Source organism: Phoxinus phoxinus (genome assembly GCF_949152265.1).
Source record: "Phoxinus phoxinus genome assembly, chromosome: 21".
NCBI lineage: Eukaryota > Metazoa > Chordata > Actinopteri > Cypriniformes > Leuciscidae > Phoxinus > Phoxinus phoxinus.
Window position 1 is genome coordinate 14,740,508 of NC_136896.1, and position 27,212 is coordinate 14,767,719.

The following is a 27,212-nucleotide window of genomic DNA, read 5'->3' on the forward strand; positions in this document are numbered from 1 at the left end:
TTTAATAACGATTGGCAAACAAATGTATATGGTACTCTTCCGCCACCTATTGGACTGGATGTGCCAAGATCAGATTTTTTCCGAACTTCTGTTCGCGATTTTCCACAAACAAACAAACAAACAAATACTTTTTTTTCTATAGGCCATAACCTACATCTGATAGATACGAACATGCAAAATGTGTTAAAATAGTGAACTATTAAATTATAATCTCTTAAAGTTTCTTAAAGTAAATATTTGACTGGCAGACAAGTTTGGGAATATTTATTAGATGAAAAAACATCTGAAATATGACATATAATGTAATAATTATGACATGAAAGACTTTTAAAGTCATAATTATTACTGAAAGTCACCATTTCGGATTTTTTTTTTCAAATAAAGAAAAAAATAAATACATTTAGATTAAAAATAAATCAGTTAAAAATATATAGGCTATATATTCAGGTTGACCCATAGGTGTTGACCAGATATGTAATTTAGTAATTCATATAAAGTGAAATGTTTCTCATTAATATCGTGCCACGTTTTACAAAATAAACTCTATAAAAAATATGTTTCAACCCGTTTTTATGCAATCAGTGAAGGAGCATTTATGATGTTTTTTCTTATTTTTATGAATTTTTTTTTTCTTCACAAGGTTGGATGTGGATTATCCATAGACAGTATATAAACGGGATTATCCCAAAATATGTTCACATCTTGGCCACATGATGTCGCCACGCCACAACGAACGAGAACATATCGTGTTTTTGTGTCAAATATGGCAAAATCAAAATAAAAACAACATATAATCACAGGTTCACTGGTCGAATGTCCGACGTTATTTCCAAAAAAGAGGTGGTAAAAATCCACATTCCGAGCTGTCTGGAACGCAGCATTAGTTAGTTGACGATTCGCGACGTCATATGTGTGCGACAGATTGGGTTGTCTACTATGGCAGCCTTCTGTCACGCATGTGTGTTGTTTTGATTCTCATACGGAAAGTTTCTGACAACCATGGGTAAAATACTGGATGATGTCGTGGATAGCGGCGGAATAGAAGTGATTATTCAAAACGAAAGCGACAAAACAATACCACGGTGTCAACATGGTACGAGAAAAATCATAATAATATTGCTGCCGTGCCAGTTGTCTAATTCTAAAATATTATTAATCAATAATTAGGCCTACTGACTCGTGATTTCCTCAGGACCAGCGCTGTTGTTCGAGAAAACTGGCCATGGAAAGGAAAAAGGAAGGAGATTTTACGCGTGTTCTGCTTGTCGAGATAGAAAAGACTGCAACTTTTTTCAGTGGGCAGACGAGAAGGTTAGTTTATTATACAAGTTTACTTTATTAAAGTCATTAAATATTCCACAGCAAAAAGACACTGAAGGTGGACCTCTGACATTTTTTTATAATTATACTAAGAGGCCTTTTACTGGCTCAAAAGTATAAAATATAAATCAGGCGACAGCATGCCATGTAGATTGTACAAGTTATTTTTAGTAAGGTTTTGATCATGCTGATAATTTAGAGGCCTTAGAAATCCATGTATCAAATCAAATACAATTGACTTTAAAAGGTAAACACATCTGCATTTACAAACTAAAATTAAAACTTTATTAAAAGAATATTTAAAAACTAGAGATGTATTTCATTCAATTGATGAATTTCATTCATGCTTCAGATATCAGAGGCAAGAATGCTTGCCAGAGAGGAGCAGAACCGCTCCAAGATGCCTCTTTTCTCTCACCAGGAATACTTCACTAGGTAAATAACTCTTATTTTAACATTTACGCCATGTTACACTCATCAAGTGAGATTTATGTTTTGTCTGTTTATGGTAAAGGAAATTATTCTAAAGATTATACACTGGTATGCTGCAACAAAGACCTGCCTATGCCTATATCCATCTTCAATGTACTGACCAAAATCTTTCATACGTGTTTGTTTCTTTCACAGATTTAGAGAGTTTGTTTCTCTGCCACTGGAGCAGAGAAGGTTCTGTGTGGACTGTCAGATGTTGATCTTCCCTGGGGAATGGGCGAATCACGGGAAACACAAATCACTTTCTGAAGACGTCACAGTGCAGCGGTTGAAAAGGCCAAGTCTACTTCTGTGTCCTCTGGACAACAAGAAGAGTAACGCACAATATCTATTTGCAGACCGGAGCTGTCATTTCCTCCTGGATATGCTCTTGGGGTTAGGCTTCCAGAAAATTCTCTGCGTAGGGACGCCACGGTAGGTCCTGTGAATGGAAAACTAGTCTTGGGTAATGCAAATAGCCAAACTTGTTGGGAAAGGCTATTTGCACAAACGTCACCCACAATAGCTTAGACAAGGGCCATTTGCAGAAATACCATGACACTTCTGCTAACACTTAAGCATGTATTACTATCTGCACTGGTCACACTTTATATTACGTGTCTTTAACTACTATGTACTTACATTAAAAAAGTTGAGTACAATGTACTTATTGGTGGGATAGGGGTAAGGTTAAGGACAGGTTTGGTGGTATGGTTAAGGTGTAAGAGAAGGGTCAACTGTAGTTCTAGATGTTATTACAGAAATTATTTACCAGATGTAATTACATAAAGGTATTTTCTAAATATAAGTACAATGTAAAAATGTGCAAGTACAAAATAATTGCAGTGTATCAAATGTTTGATTTGAATGTTAGTACATAGTAGTTAAAGACACTTAATATAAAGTGGGATCTTTGCACTTAATGTATATAGTGTCCAGATGTTTTCCCATCAGTAAAACAAAATTTCAAATGCAATGTACAGTCGAAAGCATATCTCCTCATTTTAGCTTTGCAATTGAATGAATAATTGTCTTATAAATTCACAGATTACATGAGGTGATAAAGTTTCGAAATATGGAGGGCAAGAGTCCAACCGTCAAGAGTTTATTGCTGGATATTGATTACAGGTAAATATTAAACAACATAATTCTTTGCAAATACAAGGTTAAATATTTGTAATTATATTTTTACCATGTTTAGCATACGGTTTAAATTAGTAGACTGTTCTATTAAGACGACCTTGCTTTTTTGGTTCATGCCATATCATATGCTTGCACTATTAATAATTGAAGCTCACAAAGGTGGTTTTGTATCTAAGAAGTATAATATACACTACCATTCAAAATTGTAGGGTCTGTAAGATTTTATTTTTAAGAAATTAAAACTTTTAGACAGCACAGACATACAATTAATCACAAGTGTCAGTAGACATTTATGGCACAAAAGTTGCTGTTCTTTTTAACTTTCTATTCATCCGAGGATCCTGGAAATAATGCATCACTTTTTACACAAAAATATTAAGAATCACATTTTTTTACAACATTGATTATTATTAATGTTTCTTGAGCATCAAATCAGCATAATATAATGATTTCTGAAGACTGGAGTAATGGCTGCTGAAAATTCAGCTTTGCCATCAATGAAATAAATTACATTTGATTTTATAATATATTGAAATAGAAAGATTACACAGTATTACTATTTGTACAGTATTTATTGATCAAATAAATGCAGCTTTAAGAGCATGAGTATAAGAAACCACTTTCAAAAACATCTTACCGACCCCAAACGTTAGTGTATTCAAACAATATTAAAGACTGAGGTCGCATATCTCCATATGATGATGGTCTTTGTGTTTGTCTCTGGGTGAGAAGAAGCGGAAAGCTGGGTAGAGAGGCTCAATAAACTGATGATGTGCTTTGTCAAACAAAGCTGTTTGCACTGCTGAAAACTCCTGCAGCGTTCTCATAGTCTCAGCATCGTAGAACACCACACGACCCTTGTGATATTTTACAAACACCCCCACCCTGTTCGGTGCTGCCCGTGCTGCTGTGACGGGTAGCGCCACGTGTCGATCGTTGTGCCAGGCCATGAGATGCCCATCCTGAAACTCAAGACTCCACGAGCACCTGTTCCGTCCAAGTTTGGCCGCTTTGTCTCGTCCTCTCCTCTGCAGGGACCCGTAAGCCACTCCCACAGCCCATGATGGGCAGCAGTGCACGTCCACCTCCCAGTAGTGCTGCCCACATTTAAAACCTACAGAGCCCATGGCACAAAATAACTGATCAAACCTTAGAGGGTCATTGGGAACGCAGCCTTCCTCTGTGGAAAGGGACAGGCCCCGTCCTTCTGAGGTCACCTTGATCTGTTTGTGACAGGTCAGTTTGTCAATCGCCACTTTAGAGGAATCTGTCGAGATGAAATGCAAGAATATTCATAAACAGCTGATTTACCCACAACATGGTTCAATTATGTATTCTTGTTACATATTAGCTAATCCTTACAATAATACTCTATAATATATTACATAGTATTTATAAAAAGTCTAAGTTTTAAAACGTTTACGCAAACATGTAAATTATAAATAATTTAAATTTTTTACTGTTCAGCAGTTTGAAGTCGATACGATTTTTTCCTCTACGTTCACCAAGGCTGCATTTATTTGATCAAATTTAAAATAAAAATTTAAATAATTTAAATAGAATATTATAACAATTTAAAATAACTTTTCTATTTTAATGTATTTTAAAATGTATTCCTGTGATGGCAAAACTTAATTGTGCTGCATACTATTTTTGTGGAAGTCATGACATTTATTTTTCAGGATTCTTTGATGAATAGTTTAAGAATAGATTGCATGACATTATAAAAGCTTAAATTGTTTATAAAAAATGATGCATCCATTCTAAATAAAACTGTTTTAAACTTCAAACCAACCTCAAACTTGAATGGTAGTGTATTTATAAAAATATTAAATATTTATATGTATAGACTCATGCAGATTCATTTATATGTATAATATTTATATATTATGTATAATATAGTTTAAATATATACAGTAGGCTGTATATCCAAAATATATCTTGCATGAACTTTTTTAGTAGAACAAAATGATGGGTTTTATGGGCTGAGAGTGTTTTGTACCCAGCAGAAGGCTCTTTCGTTGTAGCTGGGCTTTCAGATCTTTTGAGATGTTCCTAAGAACTTTCTTGAGCTTCTGGATCCTCTCCTCATTCATTTTGATCTCCTCTTCAGCTGGGTCCATTTTCTTATGACAGCTAGTCAATCTAGCCGGAAGATGCGTTTGAATTATATAGTTAATTGCATTCATAGTAGATGTTGCATTACATATATTGTAATGTATAGCATGTTTGCTATTGAAAAGAACATGGATATTGGCTTCATGCATATTGTTTTGACATACAATTAGGTTGTCAATATATATTTCTATTAAGGACCAGTCACAAAAATCTGCCATTCATATAATGGAAAAAGATGGCCTTACGTAAAATCCTCTGGAAACGACTGAAAGAAGAGAAGATGCAGAAGACAATATAAGTGATCCCTGCTTTTTTTTTTTCAACAAGATGATTTAACAACATGAAATGCGTGTTTCGACTGTTACCTGCTTCATGGACTCTGCAGGGCTCTGTTGAGCTGACTGCATAGCGCTGATGTGTTTCTGCAGGAGACCAAGGTGTTGATTCCAGTCTTGAAGAATTCGGTTTAGTTTACTGCTGGTCTCCCGGCGGTCTTGCTCTATCACGTCCAGGACAGCCAGTTCATCCTTCTGCAGAGCCATATGCAGCTCTTCATAACACTCCTGTACCTGCTGCTTCATCGCCTCTGAACTCGTCTTCAGCAGAGATGTAGGATTCATCCGTTATTTAACATTTAGAGTAGCTGCCTGAGGCTTTATCACATTCACATGTCACCAAACCATTTCCTTCAAGCACCAGTCGTCTATTTTTTCAAGATCAAATCAAATTCTAAAAATAGAGTTTCACTTACGTTAAGGTTGGCTTGCCTCTTTTTAATAGATTCCAGATGAGACTCTGTTCTTTTCTTCTCCTTCTTTAAGTCCTCCAACAAGACGGGTATCTGTTTACACATTTTTGATAACACTTTAGTTTAGGATCCAATCATGTCTAACGAGTTGCTTATTAGCATGCATATTTCTATGATATTGGCTGTTTATTAGTACATATTATTGCCTTATTCTGCATGATCATAATCATATTTTACATCCCTAATATTACACGATACCTAAACTACCTTACTAACTATTAATAAGCAGTAATTAGGAGTTTATTGAGGTAAAAGTCGTAGTTAATAGTTTGTTAATAGTGAGAAATGGACCCTAATCAAAGTACAGTATGACCACATATTTTTATTTTATTTTTTATTACTGTACACTGTCATTCAAAAGTATGATTTTTTATTTATTCTGAAATTAATGTTTATTCCGCAAGTAAGCATTAAATCGTGACAGTAAAAACATTTATAATGTTGCAAAAGATTTCTATCTAAAAAAAAAAAAATGCTGTTCTTTTAAAGTCTATTCATCAAAGAATCCTGAAAAGATATGCATCACGGTTTCCACAAAAATATTAAGCAGTGTACATTTTATCAACACTGATAACAATTATAAATGTTTCTTGAGCACCAAATCAGCATATTCTAATTATTTATGAAAGATCATGTGACTAAATCCCATCACAGGAATAAATGGCATTTTAAAATATATTCAAAATAGAAAACCGTTATTTTAAGTTGTAATACCGACCCCAAATTTTGAACTGTGACGTATGTCTTGTTAGTGGTTCTTCATTTGCAGCCCATGACCTTATTTTCAACCTTCAACTAGGCTCCTTTATTTCTAGCATAACTACATTCTTATGTTGTCCTTGTAGGTTGTCTCATGTAGGTTGCCCGACTTCATAATCAGCTTATTAATTTAGTTTGGCAGTTTAGGAAATCTATCATTACCTCTGAGGGTTTTTGGGAGACGGCTCCAGTTCTCCTGATCAGTTTTGGAGAGCGTGGGAAGGGCTGGGTGACTTGTGTCCCGGAACGAGCCTCGGTAGCCAGACAGAAGGAACTGGTTTCCTCTGATAGAGGTCTGAATTCTTCCTCTGCCATCTCTCCAAGTTCTCTGAGCATAATGGGAGTTGATATTCAGCTCATTTTGGAAACATCATAAACATTACATTCGCATTAGTTTTTAATTGTCACAATTTTGCCAGTATGTACGGTTGTAGTATATAATGCATGAAACGCAAATACAATACATAAGCTGATTTTCTCAGAAGACATGCAGCTACTTCCTTCTTGTTAATGCACAAAAAAAGCAACTAGCCTTTACTAGAAAATAACCAGATTCCAAAAGTGCTTTTATATTTGCATACAAAGCAAAGAAATACTAAGCATACTTCACTTTTCAGCAGCCTGCACACATGCTATATGTATTAACTTTGGCCCACTATCAAGTTAAACGTTCTTACAGTGCTTTAAAAAGTGTTATCTTTATGAAGATGTAAATTAGTTGTGCTCTTAGTGCTGCATGTCACTGAAATAATAATACGCAATAAAAAAATGCAATAAAACAACTTACCTTAGAAATTGATAAGAGAATTAGTGAATGTGCTTGGTTGTTCTCCTGCAAGCACTTCTATGTTCATCTGTGGAATGTGTTGAAAAAAGTGTGCAGCCCCTTTTAACATGCCAAAGCCTGCTGCATATGCGTATGTGTGTGTGTGCACACTTTCACTTTGTTTTATAACTGACAGGGTTATGTTTTCTCAGTTCCAGACTTGTTGACCTGCAGGGTTTGGAAATAACAGCAGATTGTGGGTTTTATTTAGCTGTTTTGAAATGCATGTTGACACTTGTATTTATTTAGTGCATTGCATGTATTTATTTTGCAGTTATCAACCTCTTCTTTTCTTTTTTTCGACCTCTTAGGTACTGCCAGTTTTTTGATCAGGATGAGTTCTGCCACTATAATATGTTCAACCATTACTTCTTTGACGATGAGGTAAAAAAGCAAACCTCCTTTGACGTCAAATGTGGTCCCTCTTGTACATTCTAAAAACATGATATGCTACTGTGCAGGAAGCGGTCACGTCTTTTCAAGGCTTTCTGCGTGAGGAGGGAGGAGCCAAGGTAGTCATGGTAACAGACCCCCCTTTTGGAGGCCTAGTGAAGCCACTAGCCAACAGTTTCTCTCAGATGTCGATGACCTGGAAAAAGCATAATGAAGGTATAAGCAACTCAATTTTGATTTAACTTTTCTTTTGCAACAACTTGTGCATGTTTTACATTCAAATATAATGCATTACTATATGTATGCTTTACTCACTTTTACAACAGTTAGTTTACTCTCCAAAAAGACAATCTTTTCATCATTTAGTCACCCTCAAGTTGTTCCAAACCTGTATGAGTTTCTTTCTTTTCTGTTGAACACAAAAGATCAATTACGCAATTTTAAAGAATGTTGGTAACCAGACAGTTGACGGCACCCATTGACTTCCATAGTATTTTTTTTTTCTTCCTACAATGGAAGTCAATGGGTGCCGTCAACTGTCTGGTTACCAATATAAATTGTTTGAGTGAACTATCCCTTTTAATGGAAGATAAAAGTAGAATTATGCTGGTCTGTCTTTTTCCTCACACACAATCATATGGCTTCAGAAGATCTGGACCACTTTAAAATTGCTTTTATGGTACTTTCACATGCAAGTTTTTTAATTACATGTAAAAGAAGCGACCAAAACAATTCACCATAATTTCAAATTTTATGATCCATGGGAGTACTTAACTCAAGTCATACATGTTTGCTTTGGAATGAGGGGTGAGTAAATACTTGGTCTCAGAAACAATCTATTTCCATTCCTATCTGTTTTTTTCTGTCAAATGCATAAATGTAAATTGTAGTTACCGGTACATGGAGATATAATCAACCAGCACAATTCATACAGGTTTGGAATGGCATGAGGATGAAGTCCAAGAGAAGTTGATTCAGAGACACAATCTGTTATCATTCTTACCTGTTTTAATCATTTTTAGTGAGCGACGCAGCTGAGATGCCAATGATCTGGATCTTCCCATATTTCTTTGAGCCCCGTATCCTTGAGTGTTTTCCCTCCTTCTCTATGCTGGATTACCAGGTATTATAGGAATATCATGTTATACAAACGTTAATTAATATAATGTCTCACTTACAGGGTGTAGTAGTCAAGTGTTGTTCTTCAATCTCAGGTCGATTATGATAATCACCCTCTGTATAAACACGGAAAGAAGGGCCGTAAGCAGTCACCGGTTCGACTTTTCACCAATCTGAGCCCTAAAGATATAATTCTACCAGAGGATGAAGGTTACAGGTGCACATAAAACACATCTCTTCTTCATAATGCATTCAGGGTTTGTTTTGTCCCGAAAGAGATACATAGTTTTGAAAAAAATGCACCCATCTGTACACACTTGTGTGATTGAATTTGGTTGATAAGCATGAATTGTACATGCACGTCTATTGATAAACAATTACAGCATTGAAAAAATAGTACAATAAATATTTAACAACACTCCAGTGTAATATTGAAGTTGAATTGTAATTCTAAAATTACATGTTCTTGTCTATTTCATATAATGATATATTCAAATACATTTTCTCAGGACTATTGGGAAAAAAGTGTTTTTCCATACTTCATGTACAATTTTAATGAATAGAAACAGGGTAAATGTTACATTCAAAACTTTTGAGAAGTTTATGGTCAGGTACAATGTTGTTTTAATTAAAGAATATTGTTATTACTGTTCTATAAGCTTACGTTCCAGTGTCCAAACTGATCTCATATGCAGATTTTGAATGCATTATGTGGGTTAAACATGCACTTTAATCGTTCATTTGATTTAAAAACAAATATGTAACTTGCTGTATTAAATGTATTGATTCAGGTGGTTTAAAATTTTCCATTAATATTTTTCAATCCTTCCCAGATTTTGCAGTGTTTGCGAGAGGTTTGTGTCAGCAGGAAACAAACACTGCCCTAAGTGTGACACATGCCCATCAAAGGTAAATGCTGATGTTTAATTCAGTATATGGATTAGGAGTGGATTATTGACAGTTCCCTATTCATTTCTCAGGATGGCCGAGAATGGAGGCACTGTGATGAATGTGGGCGGTGTGTGAAGCCTTGTAAGCAAATTTGAATTCACTTGAACTGATGTCTCCTAATGTTTAAATCTTGCTCTCACCACATTTTTTCTGCTTTCTTTCTCTCTCCAGCATGGCACCATTGTTCTTCATGTGGTCACTGTGCTCTCCCTGATCACCCCTGTGGTCAGAGCCAAACTGGCTGTTTCAATTGTGGCAGCCAAAAACACAAACTTAGAGCCTGCCCTAAGAAACACAATAAACGGTGAGTATAAACCAAGACTATTATAGTATTAAGTCCCCCTGTAGTCAATAATTGTATCCTTTAAAACTCATCTTTGATCACTAAAATTACATATTTAAAAAAAAAAATCCTGTGAAAAAAGGTTGCAGGGTAGCTTGTGACGTCAGAAACGTATCTGTACTAATACTGACAATGGCTTATAAACATTATTAATGTTCTCCAGATATTCAGATCATGAGTCGCAGTGCTGCACTGATGATACTGTAGTAACAAGAGTAACATGATTATTTCAGCACTAATACAAACTGGGGTCCCACTTTATATTAAGTGGCTTTAACTACTATGTACTAACATTGAAATTAATAATTTGATACAATGGACTTATTGTGTACACATGTTTTTACATTGTACTTATTTGTCAATGTAAGTACATAGTACTTAAAGCCACTTAATATAAAGTGGGACCCAAACTGGTTCTTCAAGTCTTTTAATAATTATATGATTCTCTTACACATGTTCTGCCGACAGAATGCCTGTGTCTGGTGGCCGTGGAGCTCAAGGCCTGTCTAAACACATTACTGGCAAATCCACAGCAAAGAACAAAAGGAAAAGAACAGTTAAATGATCTCACACGCAGTGTATTATGGGAACGATGGTTTTGTGGGTGCTGAGAATTGCAACACAAGTGCAAACTGCAAAATAAAGTGTGAAATTATGAGCTGGTGTTGAACCTACATGTATTCAGTAAGTTTATTGTGTATGTACAGCCACAGTTGTCTTTTTGCTGTTTTATTTATGCATCTTGTCCTTGTCACAAGCTTATCCTACACTAGAATTGTTCCCAGTTCAATGAACACGTTGTGAACAAACCTTATCAACGGTCTGGAGTAACGGTTCAAAGAAGCTTTGTTCCAGCTTATGTGGCTCAAACAGTGACGATTGGTGGATAAAAAAGTTTGAATACAATTACTGCATTATTGGAATGGATGTCATTTCTGTACTTTTCAAAAGGGAATACTGATTTCTTATTAAAAAATCATTTTAATGCATTTAAAGAAACAAATCCCAGAAAAGCATATCATACTTCGTTTTTAAAAACATTCAAATTAACAATTTATTGCCCATATCCACTTTAACACATCAAAACAAAACATTCGGTGTGAAGTTCAAATAAAGTAGTCTTGTTTTAAATTATCAGTGATTGTGTTAATCTTCAGGATGCACCCAAAGTCAAGTAATGCTCAGCATCTAGTGTACGTTATTAGCTTAGTGTTTTAAAAAAGAAACTTCAAGCCTCTCCTATTAGTGTAGAATCAGCTGTCACATTTGTTAACGTTTTACAACGCCAAGGATTATTAAAACCAAAACAATCATAACCCATAAAGATTTTGATTAAACAGCATAGGCATTATAATCTGCAATGCTTCATAACCAGTGGAGCTACCAAACATGTTTAATACTGCAGTTCACATGGGCCTGTTTAAATACTGTCACTGTGTTTTAAATGGTAATACGATCCATGTCATCCTGCTCCAATAGTACTGTAGTTAAATTCACAGTTAAGGAAACAATGGGAGGGGTAGGTCAATATATAGGGGATATAAAGTACAAATATTTACATGGAAGACGATCTACTTAAAGGATTCATGATTGTACAAGCTCCACGTCTAAAAAATACCATTCACAGATGTACAAGTGGCTGTTTTCCATCTTTACTGAACTGTCCTTCAGTAGTTGGTGGAGGCACCTGTCAGTCACGACATTGCTCTTCTATGGCGTATGGAGAAGGCGATGAGTCGTTTGTACATAGCACTGAGGAGAACGACTGCAGCTAGTACTATGCCACATATGACACTGAAGGCCCATCGGGGTCCCAGGAGGGTGTAGACGTGAGAGACGAACACAGGCCCGAGAGTCCGCGCACCACTTCCTGATGCTGTCAGCCAGCCCATGTAAACCCCCTGAGTTCACACACAATTGGGGAAGAGAATAAATAGCATGAACTTTAATCATCATGTTACTTTAGTTTGAGATTCAATGTTTTAAAAGAGAATGTATTGTACCTGCGGTTTGGGGCCCAGTATCTTTGAGTATAGAGTGTAGGACATTACGTTGCAGGTCGGATAGCCCACTCCGATCAGGATGTCAGAGGTGATGTACTGTGCGAGATGAATTACAGGGGTAAAAAAGCACCAGGTCTGTTCGGACGGACATCCGGTGGGTTCCAGAGATGTGTTCGAGGCTTGGGTTGGTGCCAGTCTTATTGTTGGCATAGTGTTATTCTGAATGTCTGTTTATGGGATAATATTTGTTTAATATACACAAATCTCAACTATAATATACACTCCCGTTCAAAGGTTTTGAAGATTGTTTTGATGTTTTTGAAAGAAGTTTTTTTCTGCTTAAGGCTAAATTGATTTGATCAAAAATACAGTAAAAACAGCGATGTCACAATTTAATAACCCTATTAACCTAACCCCTAAATGTTTTCTATTTTAATATATATTCCAAAGCTGAATTTTCAGCATCATTACTCCAGTCTTCAGTGTCACATGATCATTCAGAAATCATTTTAATATACATTTATTATTAAAATGATCAATGTTGAAAACAGTTGTGCGGTTTTAGTGGAAACCGTGATTTGATACACAAATATTTGATCTATTTAATGCATCCTTGCTGAATAAAAATGTAATAAAATAAAATAAAAAAATGCACTTGACTCCAAGCTTTTAAATAGTATATTGCTATTTTAATTTTTAAAAAAAGAATTATTTGGAAACAAGCTTTACTGAGTTAAGACTCGTTCACGCCAAGGACCATAACGATAAAGATATAGTTCTAAAAGTCGTTCTCCATATTAAAGAAAAGCAGAGTTCACACCACGGCTATATGATAATGGCACAGAGAAACGATATTATTGGAATCACTTTCAGAATGACTTTTTCCAGAGGATGAATAATAAAAACATTGACAATCAGCTGAAGCATTTGGAGTGGCAGACAAGCACGCACTTAGAATAAACAGAACAATATCTTCCGCTGGTTTGGATGCTAATATAGTTATCTTTACAGCTATGCTTATAGTTATCGTTCTTATTGTGAACGGGCCTTTAATAGGATACCTCACCTGTCCACTGTATTTTAGGATATTGGTTTCCCCATGGCAACAAGATAAAGAACCCTGCAAATATGAGTACCAAGCCTCCAAGCAGCAGTGGCCGATCTCCTACCCTGAAAAACAAAGCCAAAAAAAGAACTGATTTTATCTGAGATCTGATTAGTCAGCTTGCAAGTGCAACAAGAGGAAGTCATGTGTTCAAAATTGTTAGCATCCAATATATATTTGTTGAGTACAGCAGAAAAAAACCCTGCAACTGACACAAAGTTTTCCTGACGTGTTTTAAGACTTTAAAACAATGAGAGGTTTTATGGCTAGTCACAACGAGACTGTAAGAAATGTACAGTCCCATTATGAGTAGTTATATGCAAAACCTACACTGTGATTATGCAAAATACTCCTTTGGAACATTTCCCTTTTCCCAATAGAAGAGAAGTGACCTAAAACCTCTGTAGATGTTGTGTCAAACTGAAGTAAAAAAGCATGTCTTCAAGGTTCTTCAAAACATCTATGACAAATTGAAAAGTCTAATAACCGAAATCAAATTAGCATAAAGCTTTTACCGTTTTGAAACCATCTTTACCACCAGGAAGACGAGGATGGACTCAAAGCCGATGGAAGCCAATATGATGCCGTTATACAAAACGGCTTCTTTTCTTGTCCATGCAAACATGTCCATTGATAGAGGTGTAGATATCCTGCAGGCAAACAAATTCACATGAATATGAGCTGATTAGACTTTAAATATGAGTCAAAATCTGAGGATCTACACTTACGTTTCGAACACAGCAAAAATGAAGAGAATAACGAAGAAAAGGACGTTAGATGTTAACACTGCAAACTGGTCAATATCACCTTCAACCTCAGCAGTCACTTCTACTCGCTCTGAGGGCAGAAAGACAAAGTACGATATAAAATGTAATTACATGAATTATTATAAAATAGACTGTACAGAGACACAGTGCAACTGTACACTGCTAAAGTATATTAATAAATACATTTACCCCAAGAAAATAAATATCTTACCTTCTGGGGTGTAGTTAATTGCAGGGATATGATTTCCATGGTCATCCACACAGTGCTCCCTAAATCATGTAAAACACTTTAAATTCTATGCATTGGTTTATTCAAGTACAGTCAAATAGGATGCAAGCCTGACACCGTGTCTACAACGGACGCGAGCGGCGCGACACGACAAAGGACAATAGAACCCATTATAATCAGTGATGTTGTCTACACTGGATGCGGCACGACACAACACAACAAATCCCCGACAGTAAACTGATGCCTCGTTCTATTTATGATACTCCAAGCACTCGTGATACTTCTCATAGGAAGGACAAATGGATTTGCAACGGTCGCTTTGTCGCATCTAGTGTATACAGCTTCTAGCTGTTGCAGCGCAATGTGACGCGTCTGGTTTAAACGCGGTGCTAAGGTTAAATATAGAAGTACTGAAGAGAAAATACACAGTCCTTTTATATACTGTATACAATGTACATGTTTTTAAGACTCAGGTTAAATCATTACCTCAAGACTAATATGACCAGTAGAATGTTAATGACCCCGAAGCAGGCCGCCAACAGTGCTGGAGCAGTGTACATATTAACCTGAAGCTGGATAAATTTCACATTGACGCCAGTCTCTCCGATGAATGACAAAGCAGCCTGCAGAGCTGAAAAATAAAGCCAGTCATAATCTTTTAATGGTAACTAGCCCTAAGAAAGTGTAAAATAAAGACACTATCAAACTAAGCTGTGAAATTACTATTCTTATAGAGCAATTTCACACTAAATGCCTCTGTAAGTAAAATGCTTTCGACTTCACACAAACCTGGGCCAAGTATAAAGCCGAGAGCTTGACAGGCGCTTATGTTAGCCATTGCACTGGTTCTCTCCGTCAGGGAAGTGGCACCAGCCACATAAGACCTCACAACTGCTACATTACCTACAGGACAGGACGACAGACCTTAGCACTGCAAATAAATTAAGTACTTTACCTTATGCTTGATAATAATTGTTTACTGAATCTGTATTTGCTATTTTAACATTATATTAAATTGTAATTTATTTATTTATACCGTTGTTGTGTTTTTTTAAGACGTCTTATGCTCACCAATGCTGCATTTATTTAATAAAAAATACAGTAAAAACAGAATTATTGTGAATTATTATTAAACTTTAAATAATTGTTTTCTATTTTAAAACATTTGTGGTAAGACATTTTTTTTAAGAGAGAAATTAATACTTCTATTCATCAAGGACGCTATGCATTTGATCAAAAGTGACAGTGAAGACATTTATAATGTTACAAAAGATTTATATTTAAAAATAGCTAATATATTTATTAAATAAATGCAATACATGCAAATAAATGCCATTCATTGAACTTTCTATTCATCAAAGAATCCTGTAACAGTATCACTATTTCCACAAAAATGTAAGCAACACAACTGTTTTCAACATTGATAGTAATAATAAGAAATGTTTCTTAAGCACCAAATCAGTGTATTAGAATGATTTCTGAAGGATCATGTGACACTGAAGACTTGAGTAATGATGCTGAAAAATTCAGCTTTGCCATCACAGGAATAAAATACATTTTAAAATATATTCAAATAGAAACAGTTATTTTAATTTGTAATAATATTTCACAAAATTACTGTTTTTACTGTATTTTTGGTTAAAGACTTCTTTCCAAAATTAAAAAAATTGTAATGTTTCAAAACTTTTTAAATGTACTATGTGTGTGCGTGTGTGTTTTATTTACCTGCTCCAATGCCCACAAATGTGCGGGACAAAAGCATGTGAATTTTGTTGTGTGAGGGAAGTAGGTAGACATAGGCGTAGTAAATGTTAGCAGAGACGTTGATCAATATAGAGCACACTAGAGGCTCTCGCCGAGGCCTGTGATTGGACCATAATCCAAAGAGGGGTGAGGCCACCATCTGACCCAAACTATAGGCAGCAACCAGCCATCCCAAGAAACTGGCATCTGCACTGTCATCAATCTAAAAGAAAACAAATGTAAAACACACACATCATGATTGATTGACTTACAATACAGTCCCAGACTAACAAGGCTTACTGTGTGTAATTGAATAATACTACAACTCCCACCGGTGTAACCTTACTAGAGAAAATTGTAGGGTTGGATGGGGAGGCCATTGTCTTCCCTTTTGCTAACCCTAGCTCTAAGTGTTCACACTTCTGCAAAGTCTATACAAATGAGTAAGGGCACATTTGAAAAGAGGAACACTTTTCAAATTATATATATTCAATCACAGAATTTAAACCTCAACTGATGGTTTTAGAAGATATTTAACGTTCTCAGGGGAATCGCTAAATATAAAAATTCAAACAGGTTTTAGTTGGTTCTTTGGCATTTCTTAGAAACGCACATATAACTACTTCCCTTTTTTCACTTCTAGTTTTTTAATCAAGCATAGCTCAAGGAATCAAATATTGCACAGAGATAACTTATAGAATTCCCATGCTAATGAATGTTCACTTCACTCAAATCGCAACTGCATAGAATATACTTTGTTCCTGTAAATCAAACAGAAGTTGCTAGAAACACCAAAGCCATGGGTTTGATCCCCAAGTGATGCTTATAAAATGTATAGCTAGAGTACAATACATTGAATGTGTAAATGCAAGTATACATACTTTCTTCAGATAGGGCCATATGGAAGTGATGACAATCGTAAAACCTAAAAAAAAAGAACATTGCAATCACTTATATATTACATGTCACTTAAATGGTACTTTGTACTACACAAACAATGCAAATAACATTAATTGATCTACTAAATATGACATTATAATTCCAATTGCAAAATATGTACAGACAGATCCCTTCTGGTTACACTTTTACTTTTTTTAAGGCATAGGCCTAGTGTATAATAAAACGCAACAAGTCCTGACATACAGACATATCTTGCGAGTTACAGCAGGTTTTCAGCTCTAAATCGAATGTTCATTGAAGCAGAATTCATATTCATAACTGCACAGCAGCGTTAACTGAACTGAGCGTTAACTGATGGGTGTGTGAAAGAGTAAGTTTTTTTCTTACCAACACTGCTGAGGAACATGGTAAAGTACATGACCCTGATGGACCTCCATCGGCTTCTGTCTGCATCCCCATCACTTTGAGAGGAAAAGAGAAGTTGGACATACAAATAACAATTATAGCTTTTTTCTTGATTGTTTACACTTAAGATGTTTAGACTAGTCACAATAATTTCATGCATTAGGACGACAGCTCATGCAAGATATTATGTATCTTCACTGCACTACTAAACTTTCACACTGACGAGACTTAATATAGTTTGAACTTAGCATCATGCTGTGCATTAGTGACAGAAATTCCTTGTGACATGATGACACACAGGCAACATTGTCAAGTTTAACTGGTCGAGCCAAATAGTTTCAGTTTAGACAATGTCAGAACAAAATAAAACAAGCTCAGTCAGACTGCGTCATTACAAATGCAATTATCACACAACCTACCTTGTAATATCGCCTCTGAGAAGCGGAGTGTTTTCATCAGACTCCACAAATGACATTATTAGCGATTGAGCAGCTTGCGAAAATTAAACGATGACGAGAGTTCATTGAGGGGCAGTTTTTTACAATGACATGCACTTTAAAATCAAGTTAACTTGACTGAAAATTGTCTGAAGCTGCACAACACATATCTCGAAAACGCATTCAGGCCTCTAGATAATATTCCCATTTTAGCTGTTAGAAGCAGACTAGTGTTCAGAGTCATTCAGCGACGTTTGACGCGCAGTCTAAAGTCCATTGATGGTGTTGATTCAGCGTAAACTTGAAGCATTTCTGAAGAAGAACGTTGTCACACGTGACCGTAAGCATTGAGAGAAACAGAAAACAACAGCGAGAAATACTTCAAAATAAGAGCCCCTTACAATTTTTTTGGGATTTTCATTAGAACTTTTTATTTTTTTATTTTTTATTTAGATTAGTGTATTCGTAATAAAAAATTTTTTAGATTAGTGTATTATTTATTCATTTATATTTTAATTTTTAACGTATTCAATACAATATTAGTTTTTAACGCATTTAGTAAAATGACAGACAGACAGACTGCTCTATAAAACTTGCGGCATTTAAGCACCAAACATCCCAACCACGCTATGATGGTAAGACTGATAATTTTCCAAAGAAAAGACAAGTTTGGTCAAGATCTGAATACACAGGGAACAAATTCTGACACCTGCTGTAGTGTTGGTGAAAAAAATTATTTGATAGGGCAGCAACCAATGCAATTAAAACAGCTCTATCATTCAATAATTTAATCTGCCATATTGCTGGCCAAGTAGTGGATACAATGTAAAGAGCAGGTTGAATAAACAAATTGTGGCTTTTTTTTCATGTGATAATGACAGTTGATAGACAAGAGATAGACAATCACATAGACATTGTGTGTATATACGGCAAGAGTGATAATGCTGAAAGAGATCAGGCTCAGAAGCTGAATATGATTGATGAGATGCATCTGAAGGGAATCGTGCTGATGTGTTCACCAAAATAAATAAAGTCAAGTTGATTGAGGAACATATCCAATGCATAAACAAAACTAATCAAATCACTAAAACAATCACAAAGGAAGGAGACACTTTAGTTAATGTGATTAGGATTGAAAGGGGCGCCAGCCTTTCTGCTTGTGAGATAAAGATGAAACATGCTGATAGATGATAGAAGACTCTGACACAGTTGGCTTTTTATCCTGTGGATCTACTTGTGTGAAGTTGCTTTCTCAGTTTTTTGACCCAAATCTAAACCAAGCAGAGGAATAAACTCAAAGTGGTTATCTGCCTTATACAGGAATGGCATCACTGTCCCAAAAACATTTTCTCTAAATTATCTTTAAAGAGAGATGAATCATTGTGAATGAGCATCAATCTGTTTTTCGCCTACTAATGTGGCAATTTGGTTGAGAGAATTCGCATAATAATACACATTTAATTATTTTAATAATGTAATATACATTTGCAAGCAGATTAAATAAAGCATATGGTTTCTTATGCCATATTATAAAAATGTATCATGTTTGTTAACCATAGCCTTTTCACCAGGATGCCATATAAGTTAATAAATAAGTTAAATGTTACTACAACAGAACTATGGAAAAATAGTATATTAACCTATGTAAAGCATTAGAAAATAAAATAATTCTGAAAAGTACATTTTTTATCTGAAAAGATATTTTTAAATAAATGTCAATTAAACATTAAAGTCATTTTGTGGCACATCAGTATCCGAGTGGCATGTGCCACTGAATGATATATGTAATGTCAATGTTGTTGATCATGCAAACTGCCCATTCTAGGAAACACAAGAAATAAATCTGTAAATAAAAACAGTTCATAATAATAATAATAATTTGTTACATTTATATTGCGCTTTTCTGGGTCCTTAAAGCGCTTCACATATGGAAGGGGGGAATCTCCCCAACCACCACCAATGTGCAGCATCCACCTGGATGATGCGACGGCAGCCATATTGCGACAGAACGCCCACCACACACCAGCTTACTGGTGGAGAGGAGACAGAGTGATGAAGCCAATCAGTACATGGGGATGATTAGAAGGCCATGATGGACAGAGGCCAAAGGGCAAATTTGGCCAGGATGCCGGGGTTAAACCCCTACTCTTTTTCGTAGGACATACTGGGATTTTTAATGACCACGGAGAGTCAAGACCTCAGTTTAACGTCTCATCCGAAGGACGGTGCTCTTTGACAGTAGTGTCCTCGTCACCATACTGGGGCGTTAGGACCCACACAGACCACAGGGTGAGCGCCCCCTGCTGGCCTCACTAACACCTCTTCCAGCAGCAACCTGGTTTTCTCAGGAGTCTCCCATCCAGGTACTAACCAGGATCAGCCCTGCTGCAAGAAAACCAGTCTTGGGCTACAGGGAGATATGGCTGTTGGTGAGGAACAACAGTAGCCTATATATACACACACACACACTATATCTAATTATTTATATCAATATGACTCTGATTACTTGTATTAGTTTTTGCTACCATAACAAATACGTCACCCGTAGATGTTCCTCAACCTCAACTGTGTTAAAGGGATAGTTCCTGTTGATATGGTGTTGGCAGGGCTGCATTAAGACTGTAAGGGGCCCCTGGGCTTTGGGGCCCTTCATCCACCAGAACCATTATCTACATTCTCTCAATCACAAAGTGCAAGTTATCAGCCTTTTGTTTCAAAACTGCATAAACTTATAAACACTGCATAAACATATAATTTGGACTATTAGCTACTTACACTTAGAACTACATCGGCTTCGTCTTATCAAATCATCCTTTTGTTTTGCAGAAATAAATGCAATAAAACTTTTATATACTACATTTCACTGTTTCCCTTATAAAAAGGCTATATAAAAATATAGAAAATGTAAACTTTCTGAACATTTTTAATGCTGAAAATGTAATCAGATCATTGGGACTACCGTACAAAGTTATCCTTAAGCTTTTTCAGGATGAAAAATCCCTTATGACGCCGGAAAAGTTAAACTCCCTCAGTAGGCCTACATCACTTTCCTTTGACATGCACGTCAGATTATCTTTCTTGTGCTTTTGTCGAGCAGCCGTTTTTTTTTTTTTTTTTACATGACGTCTTTAGGACCTACACCTAATAACTGTATTTGACTTTGTCCTTCGCCATCATCTGCATCTTTAAAGGCCTGCATTAAATTAAATTTGATTGACGTTTCACTTTATTTTTTTCTCATTTGAGATCCGCTTTATATTCTCGAGACATTACTGTGAAATCAACTCACCCATTATTAGAAATTCAATGGCCTACGTCAGGTGAGTTCGATACAGGCCAATCATTGAACATTTTCAGAAACCGTAAGCATGATTTAAATGTTTATTGGATTTCAGCTGAGGATTGCAGGGTTCAGTGAGTGAAGGGTCGCACATATAGGACAAGCAAAATTCGCACACAACACATTGTTATGATACACGCTCCGACTGCAGGAGGCTGTCGCTGAATAGGCTACATAATCATGTATACAGAATCATCCCAGAGCATATTGTTAGATAATTTCCACCCTATGTATTATGATTTCCATCACCTCCCTTCTGGTAGCCGGTATAGAACTCTGCTTAGTAAAACAATTCGGTTTAAAATTTCATTTAGCGCCTCAGCTGTAAAGTTTTTCAACTTAAGGTAAATTTATTTTTTGGGTTTTTTATTTATTTATTCTTTTTTCCTATTTCTTGTATGTGTGTGTGATTGTTTTATGTGTATGCTGCAACCAACTTGCCTTCTGGAAACGAATAAATATGAACTGAACTGAAGCAGAGTTGTCAGAAAAGTAAAAATCTGAATATTTACAGTCCATTGATTCTATCCTCTGGAAGGTTAATAAGAAATTCAATGGTAGCAGCAGATGTGGATACACATCCATTCATTTTGAATGTGCATCAATCAAAACAAAGAAATTTTTTCCCATGAATACTCCTGCATAATCCACATGAAATATTTGCCATGTTTTTGTTTTTTCTGGCCAATTCCAATGATCCAATGGGGCTACAGCTGGAACATTCCGTTCCTGGCACATACAACAGGTTTTAACCAACCTTTCAACATCCTGATCTAACTTAAGCCACCACACATAGCTCCGGGACAACCCTTTCATCCTAGACACTCCTTGGTGGCACTGATGCAGTCGTTTCAGGACTTTCTGATCTACCCACACTGGGAATTATTTCTCTACCCCCCAAAGCACACAACCATCCTGTACACTTAATTTATCTTTTCTTGATGCTAATGGGTCAAACTCTGCTCTAATTAATTTATGCAGGAATCCTTGTTGCACCATTTCTCTCACCCTGGATAATACCGGATCTTTTTGTGTCCACCCTCTCCCTTGTTCTGTTGTAATAAAGGTTATGTCTGCATTCTCCAGCATTAGGACTCTTTCCTACTGTTCAACGCCAGATTCCGTTGAAAATGGTAACCGCCTACATTTCCAATGATCCTAGCCATGTTTGTAGATGATGTTGTATTCATATGCTTTTATAGTGTCACAGTAGCCTGGCTCTGCCCTCCTATACGTACTTCCGCTCAATTTTAATCTTTCTTCAGAACTACGTCTGGGATTGTGGTATATTCCAGTCATTTTTTTACCGGTCCAATCAGCGAACAGAGGGAGTGGCTGAGAACGATGACGTTGTGCGCTAGTTTGAGTCATCATACACTCAAAAAATGCTGGGTTGTTTCAACCCAATTTTGGGTCAAATATGGACAAACCCAGCTGTTGGGTTAAATTTTTACATTACATTTTTAACCCAACGTTTGGGTTTGTACATATTTGACCCAAAATTGGGTTGAAACAACCCAGCATTTTTTAGAGTGTACATCACGACCAAACGTTAGCGATTGGTTATGGCAGATCCAGAGTGGCTCTGGGCAGATCCAGTAGTTTTAAACTTCAACAGAGTACCCGCCTTCAAGGAAGTTAATGCTCCTTCAAGGAAGTTAACGCTTGTCAATGGAGAGAGACCAGACTCTCTGTACAAATGAAATGTACGAGAGTCTGGTAGAACCAGGCTAGTGTCACAGCCCATCTCTGGATTCTAGGAGATGACATTTAGGGAACAGATTTTAACTCGTTAAATGAAGGCAACAAGGGTTTATGGTCTGTACCGATGGTAAACCTCGAACCATACAAAAACTTATGAAAGCGTTGTTTAAGCCAAACATTACGGCCAACCCTTTCTTGTCCAACTGCAAATAATTCCGCTCAGCTTGATTTAATGTCCGTGACATAAATCCAATGGGTCTTTCACTACCACCAGGCATCTTATGCAAAAGAACTGCACCGAGGCCATAAGGAGAAGCATCGCATAATAAAACCGCATCCTTCTGAGGGTCAAAATGGACCAGAACTTGTACTGAGTGGATCTTTTCTTTAGACTGAGAAAAATCAGCCTCTTGTTCCCCATGCACCCCAGTTCCATTTTGCTTCTTTTCGCAGCAACTTTTTGCACAAGGGCTAAAACAGTTGACAAGTTGGGAAATAACTTATTATAGTAGTTTAACAGTCCCAAATAGGCCTTCAACTCTGTCACATTCTTTGGCAAGGGAGCATTTTGAATAGCAGTCACCTTTTCTGGTACTGGGTGTAGGGCAGCCTCATCCACTTTATGGCCCACAACACTGCCCATACAGATGAGCCGCTGCTGTTGCATGAGTGTCCACTATGTTATGAAGTGTGGAGGAGATTAACCCATATGCAGACCGTATGCAATTGAACAACGTTTATTGTAGACAAAAAGGGGAAAATAAAACCCACAAGGGGGCAAAACATAGACAGAACAAGAGTGACTAAACTAGACTATGACTTGACAGATAACAAGACAATAAACAAACAGCAAATACAGAATCAGAACTTTCTCTAGACAATACTCTTGACAGGATACTCACAAGGTCTCATAATGTAAGATAATGAACCAGCACAGGACAGCAAACATAAGGGGATTAAATAGGGAGAAACTGATAATGACAACAGGTGACACAGATGAAACAATGATGACTAATGAGGAGAACAAGGGGGCGGGGTTGAGTAACGAGACAACACAAGCACATGGCCCAAACAAAAGGCCATGTGCTTGCACACAAAACATGGGTCTGTCATGATCCTGCCTCAAGACTAGAGAAAATCAAGGACAAGGCAGAATCATGACACATTAACTGGCGGAACCCTTTCAATGTGCTGAATTGGAATGTCCTAAGCCCTTGATCACTTGAATCCGCTATGGAGTTGATATATTATTAACTTTTTTCCCCTTACAAATTTGTTTAATGCAGCATTCTATATAGGTGTGTTTGGGTTGTTTAAAAAAAATTTAATATATCATAGAGTTGTTTGTGGTGGTGGTAACGCGATATGTGGTGACGTAGCAATCGCATTGCCTGAAGTGTACATATGAAGTAGACTCGCTCCCTCTGTCAAAATCGAGGGGTCGAGGGTCTGTCCTATAAACTTCACGAAGTGGAACGCACTTCAAAATGGCAGCGGGGATTCCCCCGAGGGGAAATGCTTAGGGAAGTTTGCGAGTGCATATAAGAGTGAAACATAGCCCGTGTGAGTGGAAGCGGGGCTTATTTGCATATTCATAGAACCGCGTATACTGATGAGCCAAGGGTGTAGAGTTATTCAAGCTATTTTAAGGCATGAAAAAACTTTTAAATATGACATTTTGGTGATCAAATATAAGTTTTAAGAGATACAATTATTGACTACAGGGGGACTTTAAATTACATTAGGCTGTATTTGTCCCAAAACGTTGTTAAAGGTACAATCTGTATTATTTTGCCGCCAGAGGTCACATTTTCAAAACAATAACAAAGACGAAGCTTGATGATGCTATGAAGAAGAGTGGAATGATAGGATATGTTGTTTTCACCATGCAGAGATGTGTGGAATTCACGAATCATATCAATTATATATCGGCTAATAAAATTGTTTTTGTATTACCTGAACGTTTGATCACACTATTATGTCATCGTAATGAATTAGTTGTAAGGAACGTAGAATGTATATTAGCCTGTTACTGATATGACTATTTGTCAAATTATTTGGTGGGTTAATGCTGCGCAGTTTTACACGTTAAAGTTTTTAACTTAAAAACAATCGTAAAAGTACATTTGAACAAACCCACAGTATTTGCAAGTAATGGCTAAATATTACTCGCAATCAATAATCGCGAACCATGATGACTGAACGACACAACAGCGCTGTGTGAGATATAGATATACATATATCATTAGCGGCATTATACATAGATCATTATCATCAGGTCATTCTGCACACCAACTGCAGCTCTGGTGGAGTGGGCCCTTTAAAAGGTGACGTGGAACTAATGCTTCTAAAAGATTTCAGTCAGGACCACTTTGAGAAATAAATTTATTGACATCTTTGGATTCAGCGATAGGCTTAGGCTCTATGGTGCTCGAGCTGCCATACTAGACAGCTTGAGATACATCCTTGAGACACAAAACCCCCAAGCCGTTTAATAACCAAATGTTTCTTAGCATATGTTACAGAAAGAGATACAATGAATTAGGGCTGTAAATGATTAATCACGATTAATCGAATCCAAAATAAAAGTTTGTGTTTACATAATATATGTGTGTGTATTCTGTCCTGGCAGATACGTCACTGTATTGTTAGACAGATAGCGAACATCAACAATAAGACTCCAGGTTGAGTGTTTTCTTTACTGAAATCTTGGTCGTTTTCTTTTTTGTAAAACTGCAATACAGTATAAAATAAACACTGTTACAGTCAAATATGTGCAACATAAATATAATAAGCACAGCACATATTACAATATGACAAAGAACATAAGTAAATGGGCTAAATACAAACACAAGTCAAGTCAAGTCAAGAATATTTGTATAGCGCTTTTCACAATACAGATTGTATCAAAGCAGCTTCACAGTATTAAATTAAAATAATAATAAAACGTCCATGTTTGGTAATGCTAATCAATAGTATTATTCATTGATTAATTAAATTGAATATCCCCAACTGAGCAAGCCATTGGCAACAGTGGCAAGGAAACGAAAAACTCCATCCGGTGACCTAATGGAGAAAAAAAAAACCTTGGGAGAACCCAGGCTCAGTCGGGGGCAAGTTCTCCTCTGGCGGTTATGAACTAGAGGCCAGATTTAACTGTAGGATTAAAAAATGTATATGAATGCCTGGCTGAAGAGATGCGTCTTTAGTCTAGTTTTGAACTGGGAGAGCGAGTCTGAGCAACGAACAGTATCAGGAAGGCTATTCCAGAGTTTTGGAGCTAATTGTGAAAATGCTCTCCCTCCTTTGGTGGACCTATATCCTAGGTATAACCAAAAGCCTCGAATTTAGTGATCTTAAAGAGCGCGATGGATTATAGGGCGATAGAAGATCCGTTAAATAGACTGGAGCTAAGCCGTTTAGGGCTTTATAAGTCAGTAACAATACCTTATAATTAATACGGAACTGTATAGGTAACCAGAGTAGAGATTATAAAATTGGTGTTATATGATCATATTTTCTTGATCTAGTAAGAGCTCTAGCGGCTGCATTTTGGACTAAATGTAGCTTGTTTATTGAGGATGCAGGACAACCAACTAATAGAGCATTACAGTAATCTAGTCTCGAGGTCATGAATGCATGAACTAACTTTTCTAAAAGCACTGACACTGATAGGAGTCAGAACACTCCCCGCTTGGTATAATTATGTTATACCACCATCTACTATTTTCCTTTTGGTATCAGTAACACAACATCACTAATTGGCCTAAGATACTCCTTAATTGTCCCTTGGCTAAAGGTCTTCACCATAACCTTGCGGATTCTGCTGTCAGAGCTGGGAATGGCCTCAACTATCAATCCGAGAGGCCACTGATTGCGTCTTGCTTGAACGTCCTTTATCAGTACAACGTCACTGTCCTGGAGATTATGCTTCTCCTTGGTCCACTTTCTCTGAGGCTGAAGAGTTGCTAAGTACTCCAGCCTCCACCTTTTCCAGAAGGAGTCCGCCAAGCTCTGGACCTGGCGCCACTGTCCCTTGCATAGTTGGTCCAATTTGAAATCCCCTGGGGGAGCGGTAGTAACACTTGCCTTTTGGGTTAGTAACACTTGCCTGGTGGGTTAGTAACATGGCAGGCGAGAGTATTTCAGGTATCTCTGCATCATACGAGATTGGGACCAGTGGTCTGGAATTCATAATGGCCATAACCTCAGCCATCAAGGTTGTTAGGACTTCATGGGTAAGTCTGGTAGCTCCATCCTTCGCCAGCAGCGCATCTAGAATCTGTCTAACAACTCCTATCAATCTCTCCCAAGCTCCTCCCATGTGT

The 27,212-nt window shown here is 36.7% G+C and overlaps 3 protein-coding genes across 4 annotated transcripts; 1 reads left to right on the forward strand and 2 right to left on the reverse strand.

Moving 5' to 3' along the window:
* Positions 1 to 763: 763 nt before the first annotated feature.
* zcchc4 (zinc finger, CCHC domain containing 4) lies at positions 764 to 10,968 on the forward strand. Of its 2 annotated transcripts, none has more exons than XM_079594451.1 (13): positions 764 to 1,093; positions 1,193 to 1,311; positions 1,673 to 1,755; positions 1,948 to 2,226; positions 2,839 to 2,919; positions 7,757 to 7,829; positions 7,907 to 8,054; positions 8,861 to 8,961; positions 9,053 to 9,174; positions 9,791 to 9,866; positions 9,938 to 9,989; positions 10,080 to 10,212; positions 10,720 to 10,968. In XM_079594451.1, the coding sequence occupies exons 1-13, from the start codon at positions 1,000 to 1,002 to the stop codon at positions 10,814 to 10,816; spliced, it is 1,458 nt and encodes a 485-aa protein (XP_079450577.1). In that variant the 5' UTR covers positions 764 to 999; the 3' UTR covers positions 10,817 to 10,968. The 2 variants fall into 2 exon arrangements, with proteins under 2 accessions (XP_079450577.1, XP_079450578.1); XM_079594452.1 differs by having other exon boundaries at positions 875 to 1,093; positions 1,168 to 1,311.
* LOC306989100 (E3 ubiquitin-protein ligase TRIM7) lies at positions 2,884 to 7,532 on the reverse strand (the record flags this gene model as incomplete). The annotated part of the gene is given in 10 exon segments (XM_079594454.1): positions 2,884 to 4,201; positions 4,937 to 5,079; positions 5,298 to 5,317; positions 5,418 to 5,648; positions 5,804 to 5,893; positions 6,782 to 6,947; positions 7,407 to 7,411; positions 7,414 to 7,435; positions 7,437 to 7,510; positions 7,512 to 7,532. Coding segments are annotated over 10 exon segments (1,371 nt in total). The 3' UTR covers positions 2,884 to 3,602.
* Positions 10,969 to 11,221: 253 nt separating the features above from the next.
* On the reverse strand, positions 11,222 to 18,244 carry mfsd8 (major facilitator superfamily domain containing 8). The gene is made up of 12 exons (XM_079594450.1): positions 17,823 to 18,244; positions 17,386 to 17,459; positions 16,980 to 17,023; positions 16,081 to 16,321; positions 15,145 to 15,258; positions 14,842 to 14,986; positions 14,338 to 14,396; positions 14,088 to 14,196; positions 13,875 to 14,009; positions 13,321 to 13,424; positions 12,255 to 12,481; positions 11,222 to 12,152 (listed from the first exon to the last, which is right to left on the reverse strand). Exons 1-12 carry the CDS (start codon positions 17,876 to 17,878, stop codon positions 11,946 to 11,948), a joined length of 1,515 nt encoding a protein of 504 aa, XP_079450576.1. The 5' UTR covers positions 17,879 to 18,244; the 3' UTR covers positions 11,222 to 11,945.
* Positions 18,245 to 27,212: the final 8,968 nt, after the last annotated feature.

Bases quoted from the DNA above. Each gene is read 5' to 3' on its own strand.
- mfsd8 (XM_079594450.1), bottom strand. From the start codon at position 17,878: ATGTCATTTGTGGAGTCTGATGAAAACACTCCGCTTCTCAGAGGCGAT. The intron at 17,024-17,385 runs GTAAGAAAAAAA...CTTTTTTTTTAG, and splicing joins CATGTTCCTCAGCAGTGTTG to GTTTTACGATTGTCATCACT. The intron at 14,197-14,337 runs GTAAGATATTTA...TTCTGCCCTCAG, and splicing joins AATTAACTACACCCCAGAAG to AGCGAGTAGAAGTGACTGCT.
- zcchc4 (XM_079594451.1), top strand. From the start codon at position 1,000: ATGGGTAAAATACTGGATGATGTCGTGGATAGCGGCGGAATAGAAGTG. The intron at 8,055-8,860 runs GTATAAGCAACT...AATCATTTTTAG, and splicing joins CTGGAAAAAGCATAATGAAG to TGAGCGACGCAGCTGAGATG. The intron at 9,990-10,079 runs GTAAGCAAATTT...TTCTCTCTCCAG, and splicing joins TGGGCGGTGTGTGAAGCCTT to CATGGCACCATTGTTCTTCA.